A 19,858-nucleotide genomic window follows, 5' to 3' on the forward strand; every position below is an offset into this window, starting at 1 on the left:
GACGGCAGCACACATCCATGCACCGTGGACGTATGCGGTGGTGGAGTGGGCCGCAATATGGCGGAGGCTCTGTGGCGACTGCGTGGCGGGAGAGTGCGCCTGCTCACTGCTGTGGGCGACGATAGTGATGGCCGCTACTTGGCAAGTGTCGCCCCTGGGCTGTTGCTTGACGGTAAGTAATAAGGCTACTACCTGATTAGGTAGATCAGTGCAGTCAAAACCGTAAGCTAGGGTTTTGGAAGTTCAAAGGATATAGAAGATATTCCTTTTGTAGAGCAGGTACCTCAGGTTTTCCATGGTACCGGTATAGCCGCGACAGGGATAAATTACCAACCTAAAGATCGATCGTATCATATGATCTACCTCTTAGCACTTTTTATTGTTTACCAAAATGGCTACAATCTAGATAGGTATATATAGAACTTATGTAATTCATAGATACTTTACAATTTAATTATAAGAGCTCTACAATTAGGTCTTTCTATTCGTCAACGATACACGTACTTATCTACTATCTTCTTTTACAGGATGTGTTATCAAAGATGCGCGCACACCGACCTATGCCGCAATATTGGACGCCAAAGGAGAATGCCTGATGGGCTTAGGAGATATGGGTTTACACAGCCACATAACTTCAGAAATGGTAAGAATAAGCAAATACGAGTTCATTACGCCCACTTACTTACCTCTAAGTAGTATCATGGTAACATAGTATTACAGGATGACTGATTGCTGAAGAAGTAGCCCCCGGGCTACAGGAGCCTCCAGGACCGGATTAACGACCATTTTTAGATGAAAAGAGCCTCCTGAATGGTCTTTAAAGTTGGGAGGCCCTAAATGATAAAGCGCCCTTCTAAGGAACGCTATGCAACTGCCCGTAGGCAAAAAATTCACCACGTTTCGTAAAAATTGTGTATTTGTGTTATGTAAGTAGATATCTACTAACTTTCAATTTTTCTTACAATAGGTGGATAAGCATAAAAAGGTGTTACAGCAAGCCCCCCTTGTGATATTCGACGGCAACATACCTGAATCCACAATGGAGCATGTTATGCAACTTTGTAACAGCATGAAGAAACCAGGTAAGATTATTTTTCGCTCTTTTTTACTTTATGACGATTAAGTAAGGTATCAGGTCGTCGGTCCACCTTGTGGGTGGACGACACACGCTGCGTTTTCCAGTACGTGGCCTCCACTCAAACCTTGCTGCCCCATCGGCCGTCAATTGTGCGTACTATGTGCCCTGCCCATTGCCACTTCAGCTTGCTAAATCCGTCGGGCTGTCGTCAGTGACTTCAGTTCGTTTACGGATCTCCTCATTTCTGATGTGATCTCGTAAAGAAACAACAAGCATAGCCCTTTCCATAGTTGGGATTCTAAGTTATCGATGATTAACAAATAAAAAAATATTATCTTGTTAAAAATATAATGTATTTTTCCACTATCAGTACAATGTGCTTACCCATCAAATGGCTATAAAAATATAAGTATCATTCGGACGGACTAAATTACATAATATTAAGTTCATTTGTTTACAACAAGAAGCTGGAATGCATAATAACAGCTAACAATTTCCACGTGTGATTTTGTACCAAGATTTTTAAAAGTTAATACATTAGTAATAATGCAGATGAAAATCGTGTTATATTTCGCAATGAGAAAATTACATTGACATCACTAAAACATTGTGTATAATAATATTTTCAATGATATTAAAATAATTTTAAATCCTTTTAAATTCATATTTATCAAGAAAATTACAGTTTATGGCTTGTTGCAAACATTGATTAAGTAAACTAATCTTAATAGTACCTACATATTACCTACAACTAAGGACATACATAATTCTAAAATTAAGGATAAAAAAATACAAATAAGTAGCAGACTTTTAAAATAAAATTGGAGCGCAATCTTAATGGAATCATTGTAAGAATTTTTCCACAATTTTTAACAAAACTCCAAGAGAGCTTCAGTAAAGCATTTACACAAATTGAATCTATATTTTAACTATAATAACTACGACATATAAATGCACTTGTGATTTATAGTAAAATAGCTGACATTTAATCAACTATGTACACGTCAATACATTTAAAATTAATTTTAAACAATGTATTTTCCAAATGTAATTTTAAATTGTTATCAATAAAATTCAAAGGCACTCATCACACATCAAAAATGCATTCCTTTTACTTAGATCCATAAAATACAAAGGATAATTAAGCGTTAACTATAAAGATCTTCTTTGAGATTCAAACAACAATCATTTGCATAGTGAATTCTAGTACTTCTTAACATTATCAATTATACTGTTTAAAATACTCAGTTTTAAAAATTTCATATTGGAAATTAAGTCCAGGTACGGTCAGAGACAAGGGTGGAGTATATCTACATATTCCAATTGTGACGTTGCTGTTGGAGCTGGTCGCGAAGCTGATGCAACGCATGCTCCGGCTGGCTGTGCTGCATCTGAGCCACAAGGTTCCTAGCTTCCAAACGCAGCTCGTACAACTTGCGAGATTCCAAATACAAAAGGATAGCAGCAGCACCTATGTAAAAATTACGTAAAAGTTATCACATAGCTATCAAAACTTACTCTAGGTAATCATACAGTAAATTTAAAGGGACTCACCAAAGAACATGAAGGCAATTACAGCAAATGCATAAGACCAGGATAGTACATTGAATGATGGGTACAGAAGCCAATCACGTCTATAGCAGTTTCCACCAAAAATTGCTACTGCAAGGAACAGGAAGGCACCTGGAAAATATGATCAAGTTGATAAACAATAATAAAAAACATACACAATTTAATAAGATAAAAAATTATGTTAAACTTACTGGCTAAGGCGACTAAACAGAATGACACAGAAACAAACATCCATTCGTAACGTAACACTGTACGAAGTGGCCAGCGGACAATGACTAAGGCTAGGAGGACCTGAGCAGTGAAAGAGAAAATGAGAGCCAGTGTCACAAATGCCTGGACAGACATAAGCCAACCAGGCAGTAGCCATTCTCTAATCACATGGAATTCCTGAAAACATAAGACATAATTTAGTTCATTTACCCTGGGATACTTTTACTACAACAAATGTCAAGTCTGACAACCTCCATACAAAAACACCAGTTATAGTTACAGTTAAAGTTAAGGTGGTACAAATGAGGCTTAGTATTTAGATACGTCTTTAGGTTAATCCATAATAATATTATTTAAATACCTGGCTAAACACATAGTGACATCCATGAAACAACTTATCAAATTGATAAGATGGGAATCTGAATCGATCAAAACAATATTCCCATAGACCCATGCGTTTGAAGGAAGAAAACATCTCTGGGTAGGACTCGATCCAGTATGGGCCAGCAAATGAAAGAAGCAAGAACAGGCCAGCAATATACGTAATACTGGCGCCAATTAGTGTAGCATCTGCAAAAATTATATTTAAATTTTATAACATTGAAAATGCGAATGTACTGTTTCAAAACCTAAAAGGCTTGACTAGTATTCGAGAATAATAATGAAATCATACATGTGCTAACTCATATTACGCTTGTTAATAATTTTAACATACTTTAATTTGTTTTGCACATAAGTTTACATTAAAGAAATAAAATTAACACAAAAGTTTCCTGCATGGGCGTGCCCGGTTGTACTTACTTGAAGCTTTTGGATATTCATTGTCAGCCGTCATGATGAATACTAGTGCTAAGATTATAGGAAATTACTGAATTTCATCAACTATTTGTTTACAAGATTATTATCTCATTAGATTTTATAAAATTCTAATGTTTTTTGAACAGTTTCCGTCAACTGCTGATCGCTCGCTAAACAAAAATGACATTAATGACAGTACTGCTGATGTTTGACCTAAAAAAAAAGTAAACCTAAGCAAAGGCATAACATAAAACAGGAAAGGATAGATGGATAATGGAATAAAATTCATATAGCCTGACCAGGAACATAAAAACCCTGGCATAGAGGCGCGTCAATTGCATTAGATAGTGCAACACTGAGTACAGTCGTACCTGTGTTAAATTAATAGGCTAACTTTATGTATCAGGATTCAGGATTACGGGCTAATTTGATATTTTCATAAATTAACGAAAAAATATTATAATAAAAATAGTAGGATTTATTTTATTATTCATCAATAATCAAATTCAGAACTTGAATATTCAACTGCAATGTCTGCTCATGAACGCTTCAAACTCGGTACTTCTTTCCCAATTCCATAAAATTCAACACTTAGAAAGTGACAAAAAACTTTAAAATAGGTAGTTTAAACTAACCACAGCTAATTTTCATAGTGGACTGTACTATACGATAAAACATGTCAGTATATTTGACAACCTTTGTCGAAAACATTATTCAATGAAAATATTGTCCGAACCCTTAGTATTTCTCTTCGACAAATACTTTAACACATTGTGAACCACTTTTCTTTCACGACTATAAAAATATTTTAGCAATTTAATTCACAAAATCAATTGCGCACATTTAAAATAAAGTTTGTTTACACTTTGACAGCAATAGACTGACATGCAAGGTGACATGTCAATGAAGTTTTCAGTTACTGTTGCCATTAAAAGAAATTAGTACCATTAGTTTTCCGCAACATGGCGAGGGTTTTTATGTTCCTGTGGGTCTAGACAAATTGCAAATTATAATCGCAAACCAGTCGATAAGTGGTCGAAAAGCCCCTTTTTTGTATGGAGTTTTGACGGATTCGATTTTCGATTCGATCGAAAAGTGCTGCAAATTATAATCGCAAACCAGTCGATAAGTGGTCGAAAAGCCCCTTTTTTGTATGGAGTTTTGACGGATTCGATTTTCGATTCGATCGAAAAGTGCGTTTTGTCTAGGGGGGCTGGTCAGGCTATACAATAAGACACCGCGGCGCAGACCTTTCTTTCAAATCCCTTTGAAGAAAATTTAGAGCCACATTCAATCTTAAATTAAATAGTTTTGTCTAATCTTAACAAGCTTGCCGCTTTCATTTGAAAACCGCGGAAGGAAAGATCTTACAGCAAAAAATGGAAGCTACAAACTGGTAGTAGTAGGAGACATTGGTGTATCTAGTTAGGGTCATTTCTCAGGGGGCGCAGCAAGGCCCCTGATATTTGAGTACTTACTACAAATGCCATCTTCGAATCGAATCGGTAGGCCAAAATTCAAAGTCCTGGGTCCAGACCTGTGGGCCAGAACAATCTAGGGTGGGCACGGGCCCCCGACCCCCGCTAAACGTGCATCGTATTAATATTATAAAGATATTCCGACTGAAATAAAACAGTTTCTTACATATTTTATTATAGAATTTATTTATAATATAAAATAAAAAATGGACGGGAATTATAAAGCTTACGTAAAATACAATACAAAATTTATAATTCAATTATATCTAAGGATAGTTACCTACCAACCTACTAAGGCAGAATGTGATATTATAAAATAAGTTACCATTGCTTACGGCTCTTTATGTTTCGTACATCAATAATATAATCATCGCGATTTCCCCAGGAACAGGAATAAATAGTGCAGCTTACTAAGGCAAAACGAATCAGATCATATCAATTCCGAGATTACATTTTTCAACTTCTTACACCCTTAACCAGGCTCTGGTATCCACAGAGACCACATCAATTTGAACCTTATGCTGTGAAGATATGATTGAAAACCAATTACTTTTTTTTAGACCCGGTTAAGTGTTACAGAATAACTTACATTTTATTGGCGTTACAATTTATACCTTAAAATAAACAATGGACGGATATTAAGAAGGTACTTAAGTTTATCTGTTTCAAATACAATGTTTCTAAACGTAAGAACAATTATTTTTAATACTACAAATACAGAATTTAAAAATAATAATAAGTGGAAAAGAATGTTTCGTTACTTGTGATTTTTCATGTTCTTTACATTCCAGTCTGCACGTTAAGGAGAAGCCTTTATACACAAGCCCTTGTATAAAATAAATCTAAAGGCTACACTTAAGCACAGATTTAAAGAATATTTTGTGCAGTCATAAAATCTCTTAACTAAAAACGTGCTAAACTATTTTATTCGTTGGTATATTAGTCTCTAAAATATCTAGATGTCAGTGTATATAAAACCAGTTTTACTGAATATGTATAGCGTTAATTAACAGTACTTACTAATACATATTTTACACAATAATAACATTTGCAGTCTCTGTTATCATGGATTATCTAATAATATTTAGTTAATTAAAAGTAGGTACACATAAAAGGCATAAACTAAAAATTACCAAGTATTCGATTGGTATATTGTACATGATACTATCCTAAATATCAATTCTCGATTCTTTAGTCGTAATATTATTAGTAAAAAATATTGTGATGTGTAATTTCAAATAAAGTTATAACAGTTCACTACGTAATAATAGAATCATTTCGTTTTAAAGTTAATTGACAACACCTGTTTCTGATTTCGCAAATAAATTACATACCTACCTAGTAGTTAGATAAAAGTAAGTAATATGCCATGCCAACAATGTTTAATGGCAAATTCAGAAAACAGGGACTCAATAATAAATCTTATTAGTAAGGTAATTTATGTCATTTAACAATAATATCTTGTATATATTCTTGTTTTCTTTAAGTATGTATATGTCACCNAGTAATTATTTTTCTACGTTTTAGTGTAGGTTTTTTGGAGTCGGTTTTATTTTTTTTTATAATTAGTTGGCCGATAGTTGTGCCCGATTTCAAATTGTATGAAGAATCGGCCAAATCGAATCGGCGTAGTGTGCGCACTCCCATACATGCCCATACTGATCAACAGCCCGACTAAACTATCGGCCGACGAAAAATCAACGGTGTGCGCCTACTCTTAGTGTGAGTTTACATCAAACGTCCTCACTAGTGAGCGCGTTAAAAATATATGAAAATTTTAGTTCTTGAAAGTTTCCGCTAGGGGCGCTGTACAATCCGTCATACATTTAATGTATTTTTTTTACGCGCTAACTAGTGACGACGTTTGATGTAAACTCACACTAAGCCCTCTGTTGTCTAGTTTTAATTGTTTAATTTTTCTGGGGGCACAGCAGTGCCCCCACCAAGTCGAGCAAAAAAGCGGCACGGCCGTACCATCCTTTTCTCGAAGCAATTCAGGCTATTTTCGACCCCCTGTATCATCGTTGTGGATAAAACTAGAAGGCTGAATTTTCAGTATCCATGCAGGCATTGTAAAGACACGGTATATTTCAAATTTCATTCAATTTGAACCAGTAGTTTAAGAATTATATCAAAAACAATACTTGTCAAAAAAACCAAGTCTCGCAACTCAGTTGTTCTACGGTAAAAAGTTGTGAGATCCATGTAATACCAAGTCTGACTTATTATTGACTTGGCCATCGCACTAAATAATTTAATTTACCTACACGTGTTTTCATGGGATTACTTTTTACATCGAATAAATACTTTTCTTTAAAAAAATCATACAATACCTACTTACAGGTGAAGAAGACAGTATAATAATGTCATAACTTATGATTACAGGAGTTTGAATCTTTACTTTGAATGTGAAACCTATACTATTGTTGCACATAAGTTTTTGTAACATTTTCCTTATTTATTAATTAAATTAATATAAACTAACAAAACGTAGCAATCAATTCGTTATCGGAATAATTTTAATAACGTTACGCGAGGCTGTTTGTTTTGCACTGAAAATGTATTAATTTGTTCATTAACTTTAAAATTATATTTGCACTTGTTTGTTTTCGATATATACTAACGTCAAACCTTAATTTACTGAGTATAATTAATACACGTGTTGATATTAAAAGTAAATGCAAACTTAATTTAAATATACGCAATTTACCTTGTATTGTTTTCGTGTTTATGCCATGCGAATATCTCAGTTACCCATATTTAACTAGATTTTGCCCGCGGCTTTATCCACTCCACAGTTAAGTTAGTCAAGTTCAGTTAATTTATATCAACCACATTTTTTCTTATCAAAACCTTATTAGTAATGTTTTGATACGTTTTGCGGTCTACGGTCAAGTCAAATAAGCGGTCAGGTCAGCCCTCACCTGTCATTTTGTGAGATCGCATCGATGCAAAGTATAGAGATCGATAATATTGGCGGGCTGCGTTCACTTTGATCTTTTTTTTTATCCACAACGAGGAAGCTCTTGGCCTGTTATCTCACCTGATGGTAAGTGACGAACAGGCCGAAGGTGGAAGCGAGCTTCACCCGGAATCCTCAACCACGGAGGAACTGGCTATCTTACCTCTAACTGACGGAACACAACAATGCTGTTAACATTGTTGTTATGGCGACAGACTTAGGTAAGATGGTGGTAGCTAGCCAGGCGGACTTAGAACAAGCCCTACCATGAGCCCACCACCAACCAAACCGAACAGAAAAATCTGCCCCCACTAGGAATCGAACCCGGGACCTCTGCGTCTGAAGCAGGTGGTCTTACTACTAGACCACAGAGGAGGTTAAATCTGACCTCAGAACGCATCCAGTGTGGAAAATCCTTTACTGTATAAGAAATTCGGTATGTATAGTTAGTTCCTTTTATCTTCTTCCATGTATATCACCACAATTAAGGTCTATTTTTTGCAAAAAAGTGTAACTTTTCCTGTCGATTTATCTCTATTTTAATTATAAATATTTTAGTGAATTTGTTCTACTTTCACATTTATGAGCTACTGTATGTAGTAGAATTAAAGAAATAAGATAGAAATGTTGGTTTGCTAATAATAGAGCAGCTGCTTTTATGTTAAAAGAAACCGTTCATTTTATTTGTTATCGACTAGTGCGTGAAATGGAGAAATTCCATTAAAATAGCTATGAAAGTCTATTTGTCTCTTTAATTACGTATTCTAGCTCTCATAGTAATTATCCCAAAGTGATCTTAAAGAATCTTAGCATAGCGTAAGCTCTATGCTCGGTTTCTTTACGAGATCGCATCAGAAATGAAGATATTCCATAAACGAACTAGTCACAGAATGTGCTGGATGCAGGCCGCTACCAACCGGTCAATTTGGAAAAGATTGGGGGAGGCCCGCGTTTAGCAGTGGACGCCCTTTGGATGAAATGTTGATGATGATGATGGTGATAAAAGAATCATTGATTAACTAGAATAATTTACATTTAACCGACAAAGAAGAAACTGTTAAAATTGCTAACTAAATAACCAAATAATAGAACCAATTTTGATTAGTAAAGATAATATAATTTACGAGTAACTTTTAATTACAGAGGATGAAAGCAATGATCTGAAAATTCATATTATGAAAAGTTAGGAGTTAGTAAATTTGGTTTAAACTCTTTTCCTCGCGGCGTAGTCTAGGAGCTAGTAACTTGTAAATTCAAAGAATACAAACTATATTAAAATAAATAATTAAGAATGTCAATTACACACGCGAAAAATTATCAGACTAGCAAGTTCACGCTTTGTTATTGTGTAACATAGTATTAATTGTGTAAGTATTACGTTATACTAAGTATTTTTTTATTATCAGTATCAAAGTAAATGAGAGCATCACTTGATAATAAAAACTATAATTTATTTTAAGCGATGTTTCATCTTGATTTAACCTTTAGCAACACAACGTAAGTACACAGAATCTCATATTAATATTATGAATGCAAAAGTAATTAATTCTGTTTGTTTTATTACGTCTCCACGCCTAAAGGACAACAACAATTGTATTATTTTTATTTTGTAATGTCAATGTGTATCATTTAGTACCAAATAAATATTTTTTCTTTCTTTCTTTCTTAAGGCCCGGTCTTCACCAAGGCGGAGCAGAGAAGTGCTTAGAATAACTAATTAGATTTCGTTCATCATCATCTCAGCCATAGGACGTCCACTGCTGAACATAGGCCTCCCCCAATGCTTTCCATGTTGCCCGGTTGGTAGCGGCCTGCGTCCAACGCATGATGTCGTCGGTCCACCTTATGGTCCATCAGATTTCATTATTTCCACTTCTCCTCTTCGCTCCGCCTTGATGGAAACCGGGCCTAAACAGCTGATGGATTCATTTTTAAACATTCAACTGAATGACATTCACATAACTAATGGTTGTTTATTTATTCAAAATACTCACAACATGTGACCCAAATTCGACTGGCAGATAATACTTTTTTGAATTAAGTTAAACTTTGGTGCTCACGCTCAGATAGTAACCTTTTAGATCCTTATCAAACGTAAAAAAAACTTGCAGAATTGTTTATATTTTACTTCACTTACCTACGGTAAACCTTGTTTTAAAATCTTCATATTTAATTTTGCTCTACTTTGGAGTGTTCACTAATGCCTGTCTAGATACTGCCTAGTTCTAAAGGTCAAACAGCTCTAAATAATACAATTCAGTTACCGGCTTTTGAACAGATGCGACATGGGACAAACTTTTGGTAATGGAAATTAGGTATAGACTACCTACAGTGGGTGAGGTAGATATATAGATATTTACTTGTGTATCAGGTTTTTCATGATTTTAAAATATTATACCTACATACCTATTACACAGTTGAACTTATTTTTATTTTAACCTAAAATGGATTCAACAAGCAGTAAATATGACCTTTACCATTCATCACTTGATAATGGATATCTTCCTTTAAAACGCGTACCTATTCACAGGAAGCTATATTTTTGGCATTATCATAATGTCGAAATCACGAACGATTTATATTTTATTTGGAACGTACGATCGCCGATCCGCTCTCAATTAAAAAAAAAATCGCCTTGTAAATTAAACAAAAATCGGAAAAGACAATTATCAGGTTTCAGTTGGCAGCGTACTTATATCTGCCGTCAAATTGATTCATAATAAACGGCTAAGAATTCCGGTGAAACCAAAACACACAGTACTGAGTAAATAAAAAAAGTTTACATGCAGTACCTGAGGAGTTGAAGCCGACGACCGTCGATTTTCACCAGTCAAAAAATCCCAGTAATAAATACACACTCACAAATGGTTAAACATTTCACAGCACAAAATGTTCCGATTATAAAATTTCAAATTCAAATGCGGAACGTATCACGTCACTACGAGTTCGCGCGGCGTTTTTGTACGGGCGCGCGGGCGCTCGCCTCGGGTGACCGTTTTGTACTGGCGGGTAGAGCGTGCGGCGAAGAAAATCGCAGCCGGCTTGGAAAATGCTATCGTAGTTCGTAGAGAACCGTATGCCTAGTCCTTTTAAAGGATAATGCGACCTCTTGCGTTTGTTTTACAAACGGTTTTGATTTTTTTGGGTTAATTATTATTTACTAGGCTTTTATAATAAGAAAATATTATCCTGAAAGGTTTAATAAATATTGATAATAACGGTTCTTTAGGTTCGGAAAAATTTAAAGAATATTTTTAAACCAGTGTAATATTTTTTTATTTATTTATCGTAGTTAGCCATGTTTCGAAAATTCGGATTTCGTCAGAAATCTTTAGATTTTTACAAATTATTACAGATGATTAGATGAGCTTATAATAAAATTCAAATAAAAAAGTTACATTTTCACTGCCTGATTCAAACCGGCCTGAAGTCACTGAAGTTCCTGAAAACAAACAGTTTAAATTGTACCTATTCTGAAAAACTAATTTAAATTAGGTTTACTTAGATTATGTTAGGTATAACAAATTAATTATTAATTTTATTCGATGTATTTATAAAGCATTTAAAAACCATACAGTACAAAGTACAATCTAGTGTTTCAAATTATTTGAATATGACTTTTCTTAGGATGAATAAATTAATAATTATGTGAAATATTAAACAATCTCAGCGTTTTGCTCTACTCCTTTAGCTACACTACCGTGCTGCGTTTCTGGTTAGCCGCGCCCGCCGGTTTTACTCTCGAGTGCTATTACACGCGGCTGTCGTGCGTGCGTTGTGCACGCCGTGAAATAGGCCTTTGACGTGTTGACGCCGTGTTTGTTTACTTCACGGAGAAAATCTTTTAAGTTTTGAAACCACGTAGCCGAACGGTGAAGGGGTCGGACTGGCCGGCTCGTGATCCGAGGAACGCGGGTTCGAATCCCGCCGCTGCTCGACTATTGTGGTGAGCCCACTCGTGACACAAGCAAAAAAAAATCTTAAAAAAATTTGTAATTTGTGCAATACAAATTACTATTTTTTTAAAGGTTACGTTTGGCTGGTCCCAATCTTCCAGCTTCTGTTCTGTTCTTAGCTCGGTAGAGACATGGAGCTGGGGCACATGGTGCACTTTAGGAATAGGGATGGAATAGGAACAGAATAGGAACCGAAAGTTTGAGAAGCTTCTAAAGAAAGAAAAAAGAGACTTCAGATACATGAGCATGGGCAGAATTGCCAGGGCCAATTGATATTTATAAATATTTTCACATATACGCACAAATCAAGAGCTACTCGTGTGTGTTTATTCTATAGGCGCACATATAACGGTTATTGAGATAGAGCATTCTGCAAAACGTTACCCTGGCAGGAAATGCAATATCTCGAAAACCTGAAGACGCACAAATCACATTTTCATCTCACATAGTAGAACAAATATAAGCTCGTACACAGTTTTTCTCTTTCCGATCATTCGTTTAGAATTTTCCTGCTAGAACAACGTTACTCCAGCAGGAATCGTTTTTTTCGTTTTGTACCAAAACGACAGCACGCACTAATCTCTAATTCGGCGCACATTTACACCATGTTGGGAACTAATTATACGTTCTACTCATATCACTCTAGGAGCTACTTTCCAGCTGGAGTAACGTACACAATATTGGTCTCTTCAATACCTCAGCTGATCATGCTGTTATGCTTCATAATCGAAGTTCTTCTCAGTAACTCCTTCAAGCTGAAACCTCTCTTGCTGGCAACTACTTTCCTGGTTTTCAGAAACCCATACTTATTATTTGGTATATATTCAAGTAAGGTCATTCATTCTTGGCGCAAAGGTAAATGAAATACCCTAGCCAAAGCTAGTGAGGTTAATAGTAGGTAGTTCTAGTTGGATATTGGCGAAAAAATCAGATCTATAAATAAAACAACAAGTTCCTATAAAGGTACTTATTAAAAGTTTGTATTTTGTAAAAACCTGTCAGAGAAAAAGTATAAATAAACCACTGAGAGTAAGTTGTAAGCAAGTTTTTGTACCTTCGTAAAGGTTTGATAAAACTACACTTAATATTTACCACCCTCTGAACTAAAATATTGGAAAGCACAGGATCTTCCTAAGGCTTCGTTCGTGGAAACCTGACGATACTGGATATCAGCTGATAGGGGCGTGACAGCTTTCAATAGGCTTCGAGGGTTTTATCTTTGAACCGATCGAAATTCCTTAGTCAAACATTAACAGCCAAAACATTTTGAAACCAGATACTTCAGCTAAAAGCTTTTAAGCTTAGTCACCTTTCATTATTTTGACCCAGTTTAAACTTGCTCAAACTTTACCAAAAAGTCCATAAAATTAGAAATGGATAACCTCAGACAAGATTAAAATAAAACAAACTTCAAAACTTCTGTTTATTTTGTCTACCTTGAATTTTAATGAGCATTGAGGTAGGTGTTCCTCAAAGTATTAAGGAACAAACCCGAAGTTGCTAATTCACAATAAAGTTCCAAAATCTTCAGATAAATTAAAAATGAATAAGTTTTGGCAAGGACAAAGTTTATGAGGTCAAGGTTAAATAATTAAGACGGGAAAGTACGAAACTGCTTCAACATTAAAACAATATAGAAGTTGTTGTAAGTCTGATCCGATCCAATTATATCCAACTAGCTTTCCGCCCGCGACTTCGCCTGCGTGGAATTTCGTCTGTCACAGAAAAACTTTATTGCGCTCGTCTTTGTTTCAAAAACCTGGATAAAAACTATCCTATATCCGTTCCCGGGACTCAAATTATTTCTATGTCAAATTTCATCAAAATCGGTTCAGTGGTTTAGGCGTGAAAGTTAGACAGACAGACAGAGTTACTTTCGCATTTATAATATTAGTATAGATTCGATATAAGTATACTTCGCAATCGATTTCAGACGCTGAGAAGTCTATTCAAACTTGAGAACACATTTAGGCTTGTGTTTAACTAAATTTTAATACATAATTAATAGTCTTTACCAAAAATAATTAATGATCCATAAACTAATAGAGTGAAGACTAATATTCGGCATTTTACTACACATAACTCTAGGTGGACCGACGATCTGGTGAAGGTCGCAGGAACATACCTGGTTGCGGGCAGCGCAGGACCCGTCGTTGTGGAAATCCTTGGAGGAGGCCTTTGTCCAGCGGTGAACGTCATTAGGCTGAGACGAACGAACGAACCAGCCCTTCTGGCACTATACGTCTTATTACCGGAATGCAAAGTCGGTATTTTAGGTCTCACTCGACGTCCACTGCTCTGAAAGTCCAGTTTTCTAAACGTTTATTCGTTACTAGCGGCCGCCCGCGACTTCGTACGCGTGGATCCCGTTTTACCCCCTTCATCTATCTTACGCGGTTTAGATTTTTTCATACAAATGTTTTTTCCCGCTAACTCCTGTTCCCGTGGGAATGTTGTTAACATCCTGTTGTAACTAAGCTTTGAGTTTACTAAGGTACCCGCATGCCAAATTTCAAGCGTCTAACTTAAGCGGTTTAGATTTTTCATACAAATGTTTTTTCCCGCTAACTCCCGTTCCCGTGGGAATATTGCAATATCCTGTTGTAACTAAGCTTTAAGTTTACTAAGGTACCTGCATGCCAAATTTCAAGCGTCTAACTTAAGCAGTTTAGATTTTTCATACAAAAAGATTTTCCCGCTAATTCCCGTGCCCGTGGGAATTCCTAAGTATCCTATAACCTGCCCAGGAGTACGAAGAATAATTGTACCAAGTTTCGTTAAAATCCGTCAAGTAGTTTTTGTTTCTATAAGGAACATACAGACAGACAGACAGACAGACAGACAGACAAAAATTTTACTGATTGCATTTTTGGCATCAGTATCGATCACTAATCACCCCCTGATAGTTATTTTGAAAATATATTTCATGTACAGAATTGACCTCTCTACAGATTTATTATAAGTATAGATTACGTCCTACTTAACGAACGAAACGAACGATCTATGAGTTCCAGAATAAAACCCCGCGGAAAGTTCCGACTCGTTTATGGCAATTGAAAAGCTGCTCGGAGAAATTACTTCTCACTCGGACACGCCCTGCACGCGTGTTACAAAACATACAATTACTAGCGGCCGCCCGCGACTTCGTACCGTGGATCCCGTTTTACCCCCTTAGGGGTGGAGTTTCGTAAAATCCTTTCTTAGCGGATGCCTACGTCATAACATCTACCTGCATGCCAAATTTCAGTCCGATCTGTCCAGTGGTTAGGGCTGTGCGTTGATAGATCACTATGTCAGTCAGTCATCTGGGACTGGAAGGTGGCTATAGGAACTCCTAATAAACGAAACGGCGGAATCGCATCGAGTTTGGGTTCATTGGATTTGTCTTTTCGAGCACTTTTGTGCTAGATGATGTCTAGGGTCCTGATGATGGAGTCAGGAGGATTTTTGGCCTTCTAGTGCAGTAATTAAAAGCGTGGTTTTAGTTTTTTAAACTATTAATTTATTGAATCTTCAAGCCTGTTTAACAAGTTTTCGTTAGTTTCATAGAACCTTCAACAAGTACCTAATAGCTTCAACTGAAATTGTAATATTACTGTTGTCATTATTAAATTTTCACACATGCATGACCTACTTACTACCCACGTGTTCGCGCTTTTTTATCCACCGCTGAAGGGGTCAATGACCGCGCCGCCGGCGAAAAATAATTTTCCCCTATATCCGGTTTCAGCTAATTACATTGACATACCCTTAATGGCGATTTTTAATTTTCTTAATAGGTTAAAATAACATTTAACAGAAACTTTTGTTGATATCTTTAAATGCACTTTATTTGCCATGCAGTTTAAACACAATTTTTTTTTCTACTTAACATTTCATTCAGTCTTTGTGCTTGCAACTGATTTTATATGGAAAGGCATTTTTGCTTTTTGTAGCCTAATGAAGTACATATTGAATACCTACATACATTAAAAAATATAAATGTTGCCTATAGAAAATTTTCAGCAATGAAATCAATTTTTTTCTTTATTCTAACCACAATATTAGACCATACATTTTTCATTCACTATAATAAAACTACTGAAGACGCCATGATGTTTACCTTGAGGTACCGTCGTCTGTATCGGTACTAGGTACATTAATTACACTAGTCACACTAATATTGTTACTCCTTCACGTCTCAACGGCTGGAGCGATTTTATTTAATATAATTTGGTATGGAGTTAGCCGACTCCCTGAATTAACACATAGGCTATTTATTTTCCCTAATAAACCGCGGGTAACACCGCGGGGCACAGCTAATTCGATAATAAATTATACGATACCTGGATGTAACTGTAGTAACACCAAGCAACCCACTTAAGTCCCGATCTTCTAAAGAAGATGGGACCTCTAATCTAATATTCCCTCAGTTAGCTATAGGAAGGCAATATTCTAGGAAACTTCTGATATTAGGTAAATTATTTCCGTAAGTGATTTAAATAACTTATTTATTGGGGATAACGTGTGGGAGAAAATTGGATACAAATTACTTATTGAACATTTATGGAAACTTTGTTGACTTACCTACGAAAAAAAAATATATAAAAAGTTTGAAGAACCTTTTATATATTTTTTTAAAAAGTTTGAAGAAGCTTACGATTGTTTTTTGGAAAATAAAGCTGAGATTACACATTGTAGAGCGCTCTATCATGGTTTTTCTTAGTATACCTTCTCTACAATTTTCAGGACAATTCGCCGTTCTCGAGATCCATGTAATTTATGCACAAATTCTTTGTATTTCGGTCAAGCGTAAGAAGATGGTTTAGGTACTTTGAACAGGTTTTTCATTTCATTTTAAAATTAATAGTAATAATGTTTATCAAAGCACCCGTAACATCTACGCGTTAAACAAAAGTGATTATGACATTATTTGACTACAGAGAAGTTTTCAATTTTCCCCAACCCTATTCTGTGAACCACAGCGCTTCCACAAACTTGTATGAACTATCAAATTGGATGTGTATTGCAATATCAGCCTTGTGAAGTTGACTTACAGTTTTAATATCCTTGCCCGTGCGGTTATTGGTTCGCGGTGGTTCATTTCATCGTATTCACACTAATAAGGGTTGCTAGGGGTGTCAAAAGGGGAGTTTCGTTGTTCGATAATGATCCCCAATTTTGGGGTGATGTTTCCGGGAATACCAAATCAAGTTAGATGCCGTAACCACATCTGGTTACACTCCATTACACGCCACGCTTGTGTCGAACTCAATTCGTATTCAATCTTATTATGTACGGTGCAGTGGCTAAAATATTCTACCGCCCGTATTCACAAACATTACCATGAGGTCCCACAGTGTGCGTATACGCACAGGCTGACACACGAACCAATCACAGAGCTCTATTCAACGCTGTGCGTTCGATTTGCTGCTTCACTTAAGCAAGCATCGTTTGTGAATACGGGCGTTAGTGCGTTAACCGAGTATACTCTCACACGTCGGTAGTTGTCAGGGTACTTAACATTTCGGGTCGCTTGATGGTTGCTAATTGATTATTAATAATTTAAACTCGACAGTGTTCGTGCGAGGCCTTTTGGGGAGGAGATGGCAGGCTTTGAGACTTTTAATTAGTACCTACTTCCACGGGCCACAAGTGAAATGATTCTGTGAGGACAACGACACAACAAAATAAACACTGTGGCGTCTTATCTATATCTACTAATATTATAAATGCGAAAGTAACTCTGTCTCTCTCGCTTTCACGCCTAAACCACTGAACCGATTTTGATGAAATTTGTCATACTTAGATATAGTTTGAGTTCCGGGAAAGGACATAGGGTAGTTTTTATCCCGGTTTTAGAAACAGGGACGCCGCGTTAAAGTTTTTCTGTGACAGACAAAATTCAACGCGGGCGGAAAGCTAGTATGGTTATATTAATTGCTATTTTGCTAGGTAAAAAAAATATAATAAGTATGTTTATTTCAAAGAACCATGCTGCAAAATGATTTCTATTCTTTTTGAATGGCGACAATGGATCGGAAAGCGTAGTGTGGGCTGGACGAACCGACGACCACGTGAAGAACCTGGATGCGGGCAGCGAAAGATAAAGCTGTCCATGTGGCAATCCTTTGTCCAGCAATGGACGTCATGTATTAAAAAATACATAGTAGGTAGGTAATGTAGGTATATCTACTAAATAAACAATTGTTGTTCAATTATTTCATGAATATGATACCTCTATCCTTTTGTTCACTATTACCAACGAGGAGTGAGTGAAGTCTAATTGACGTGACCTATATGAGGTCAAACAGAAGCTATCGTTTGTACATAATTGATAGGGAACGGTCTAATACTAAATATATCGTGAGAATGAGGCTATCTAGTACCACTGTTATTGTAGGAAAGTATCTATGTATAGGCATATGAAATACCTATCTAATGTATTCTAAATTGAATTTCTGGTCTCCCACTAGATGGACCGATGATCTGGTGAAGATCGTTTTGAGTTTTACCTGGATGCAGGCAGCGCAGCACCGGTCTTTTTGGATATCTTCGGAGGCCTTTATCTAGCAGTAGACTTGATTTGGCTGAAGCAAATGAATCGAAAACACAGCTTTAACAACACAAATAATAATAAACAGAAAAGGTCTTTAATTACCCGTCACAAATACTTTTTTTAGAATAGCAGGCCTACCTACTTCGTGTTTAATATCACAGAATTGTATTTTATTTATATGCGTTGGTTGGTAGGCTCTAGATGACTGATTAAAATTTATACGGGCATATTACCATCAACGTGGATTCAAAAACCCATCTTGCGAATCCTTTTCAGAAAGTTTCGCTTATTATTATTAAGAAAGTACATTCAAAGGGACTGGAAAAAAGGTCCCCAAATTAATTTGACCCTTCCGAAGTCTTGGATTTGATTATTCGCGACGGTCCGAGTATCCTTTGAGGAAATTTAAATTTACTCGCAAAGAAAGGCATGCCTTCATTTATGTCAAGGTGCCTTAAGGCGCACTTTACGGGTACAAAGCTATTTTGATTATCACTTTATAGGTCACTTATATTTAGACTCATAGTTCCTGTAGTTTATGAAAACGTGCTTAAATTAAACTCTTTCTACACTAATATTACGAGTATAAAAAGGAATGAACCTGCGGGTGTCTTAAGAGACAACTTAGGGACTACACATCAAACAGAGAACTGTAAAGCACTGTTGATGATGATGATGACAGAGGAACGATTCGAATAGGCTCCGAAACTACTGGACTGATTTTTAAAATCTTTCACTATTTGAATCCTTCATGTCTGATGAACATAGGCGGTACAAAGTTCGCCGGTTCAGCTAGTGAAATTATAAATAAGAGACCATAATTATCTATCTCTGTCGTTTTATTATGTTTAATTCGTTTTCATGTAGAGAGTTCTTTGATTTGCTCTTTATGTAACCTCTCTTTTTGCCTAACTAAATTCTCACCCTTAAATCAGTAATAATAATTAAATTAAGCATGTTTGGAGAAAGGAATAGTTTCACTTGGTCGTATCGTACGTAATCACTTGGTAGGTACATACATACATACCTAATGTACTTAGGTTAATTAAAATTGATTGAAACTCTTTAATTGTTCAAAGTAGATTACGATTTAATCTACTGTCTTATCCATTACTACTTGTAAATATGTAAACTTTAATAATGCATAGCAATTAATGTATTTAATCAATAAGCATAATATACGCATTAATCATGTTCCACTTATTGCATGTTCAGTATTATTGTTACTAACAACCAAAAGTAATTGCTTAATAATGTATAATGCAA

The 19,858-nt window shown here is 35.9% G+C and overlaps 2 protein-coding genes across 2 annotated transcripts; one reads left to right on the forward strand and one right to left on the reverse strand.

Annotated features, from left to right (window-relative positions):
• Positions 1-1,507, forward strand: LOC114351343 (uncharacterized). The gene is made up of 4 exons (XM_028302521.1): positions 1-172; positions 528-643; positions 968-1,082; positions 1,449-1,507. The coding sequence occupies exons 1-4, from the start codon at positions 58-60 to the stop codon at positions 1,505-1,507; spliced, it is 405 nt and encodes a 134-aa protein (XP_028158322.1). The 5' UTR covers positions 1-57.
• Positions 1,508-1,592: 85 nt separating this feature from the next.
• Positions 1,593-3,844, reverse strand: pck (Claudin superfamily protein pickel). Its single transcript, XM_028302544.1, has 5 exons — positions 3,662-3,844; positions 3,222-3,430; positions 2,842-3,037; positions 2,633-2,761; positions 1,593-2,549 (listed from the first exon to the last, which is right to left on the reverse strand). The coding sequence occupies exons 1-5, from the start codon at positions 3,693-3,695 to the stop codon at positions 2,389-2,391; spliced, it is 729 nt and encodes a 242-aa protein (XP_028158345.1). The 5' UTR covers positions 3,696-3,844; the 3' UTR covers positions 1,593-2,388.
• Positions 3,845-19,858: the final 16,014 nt, after the last annotated feature.

This window comes from Ostrinia furnacalis, unplaced genomic scaffold, assembly GCF_004193835.3.
Source record: "Ostrinia furnacalis isolate ACB-3 unplaced genomic scaffold, ASM419383v2 OfSCF1131, whole genome shotgun sequence".
Taxonomy (NCBI): Eukaryota; Metazoa; Arthropoda; class Insecta; order Lepidoptera; family Crambidae; genus Ostrinia; species Ostrinia furnacalis.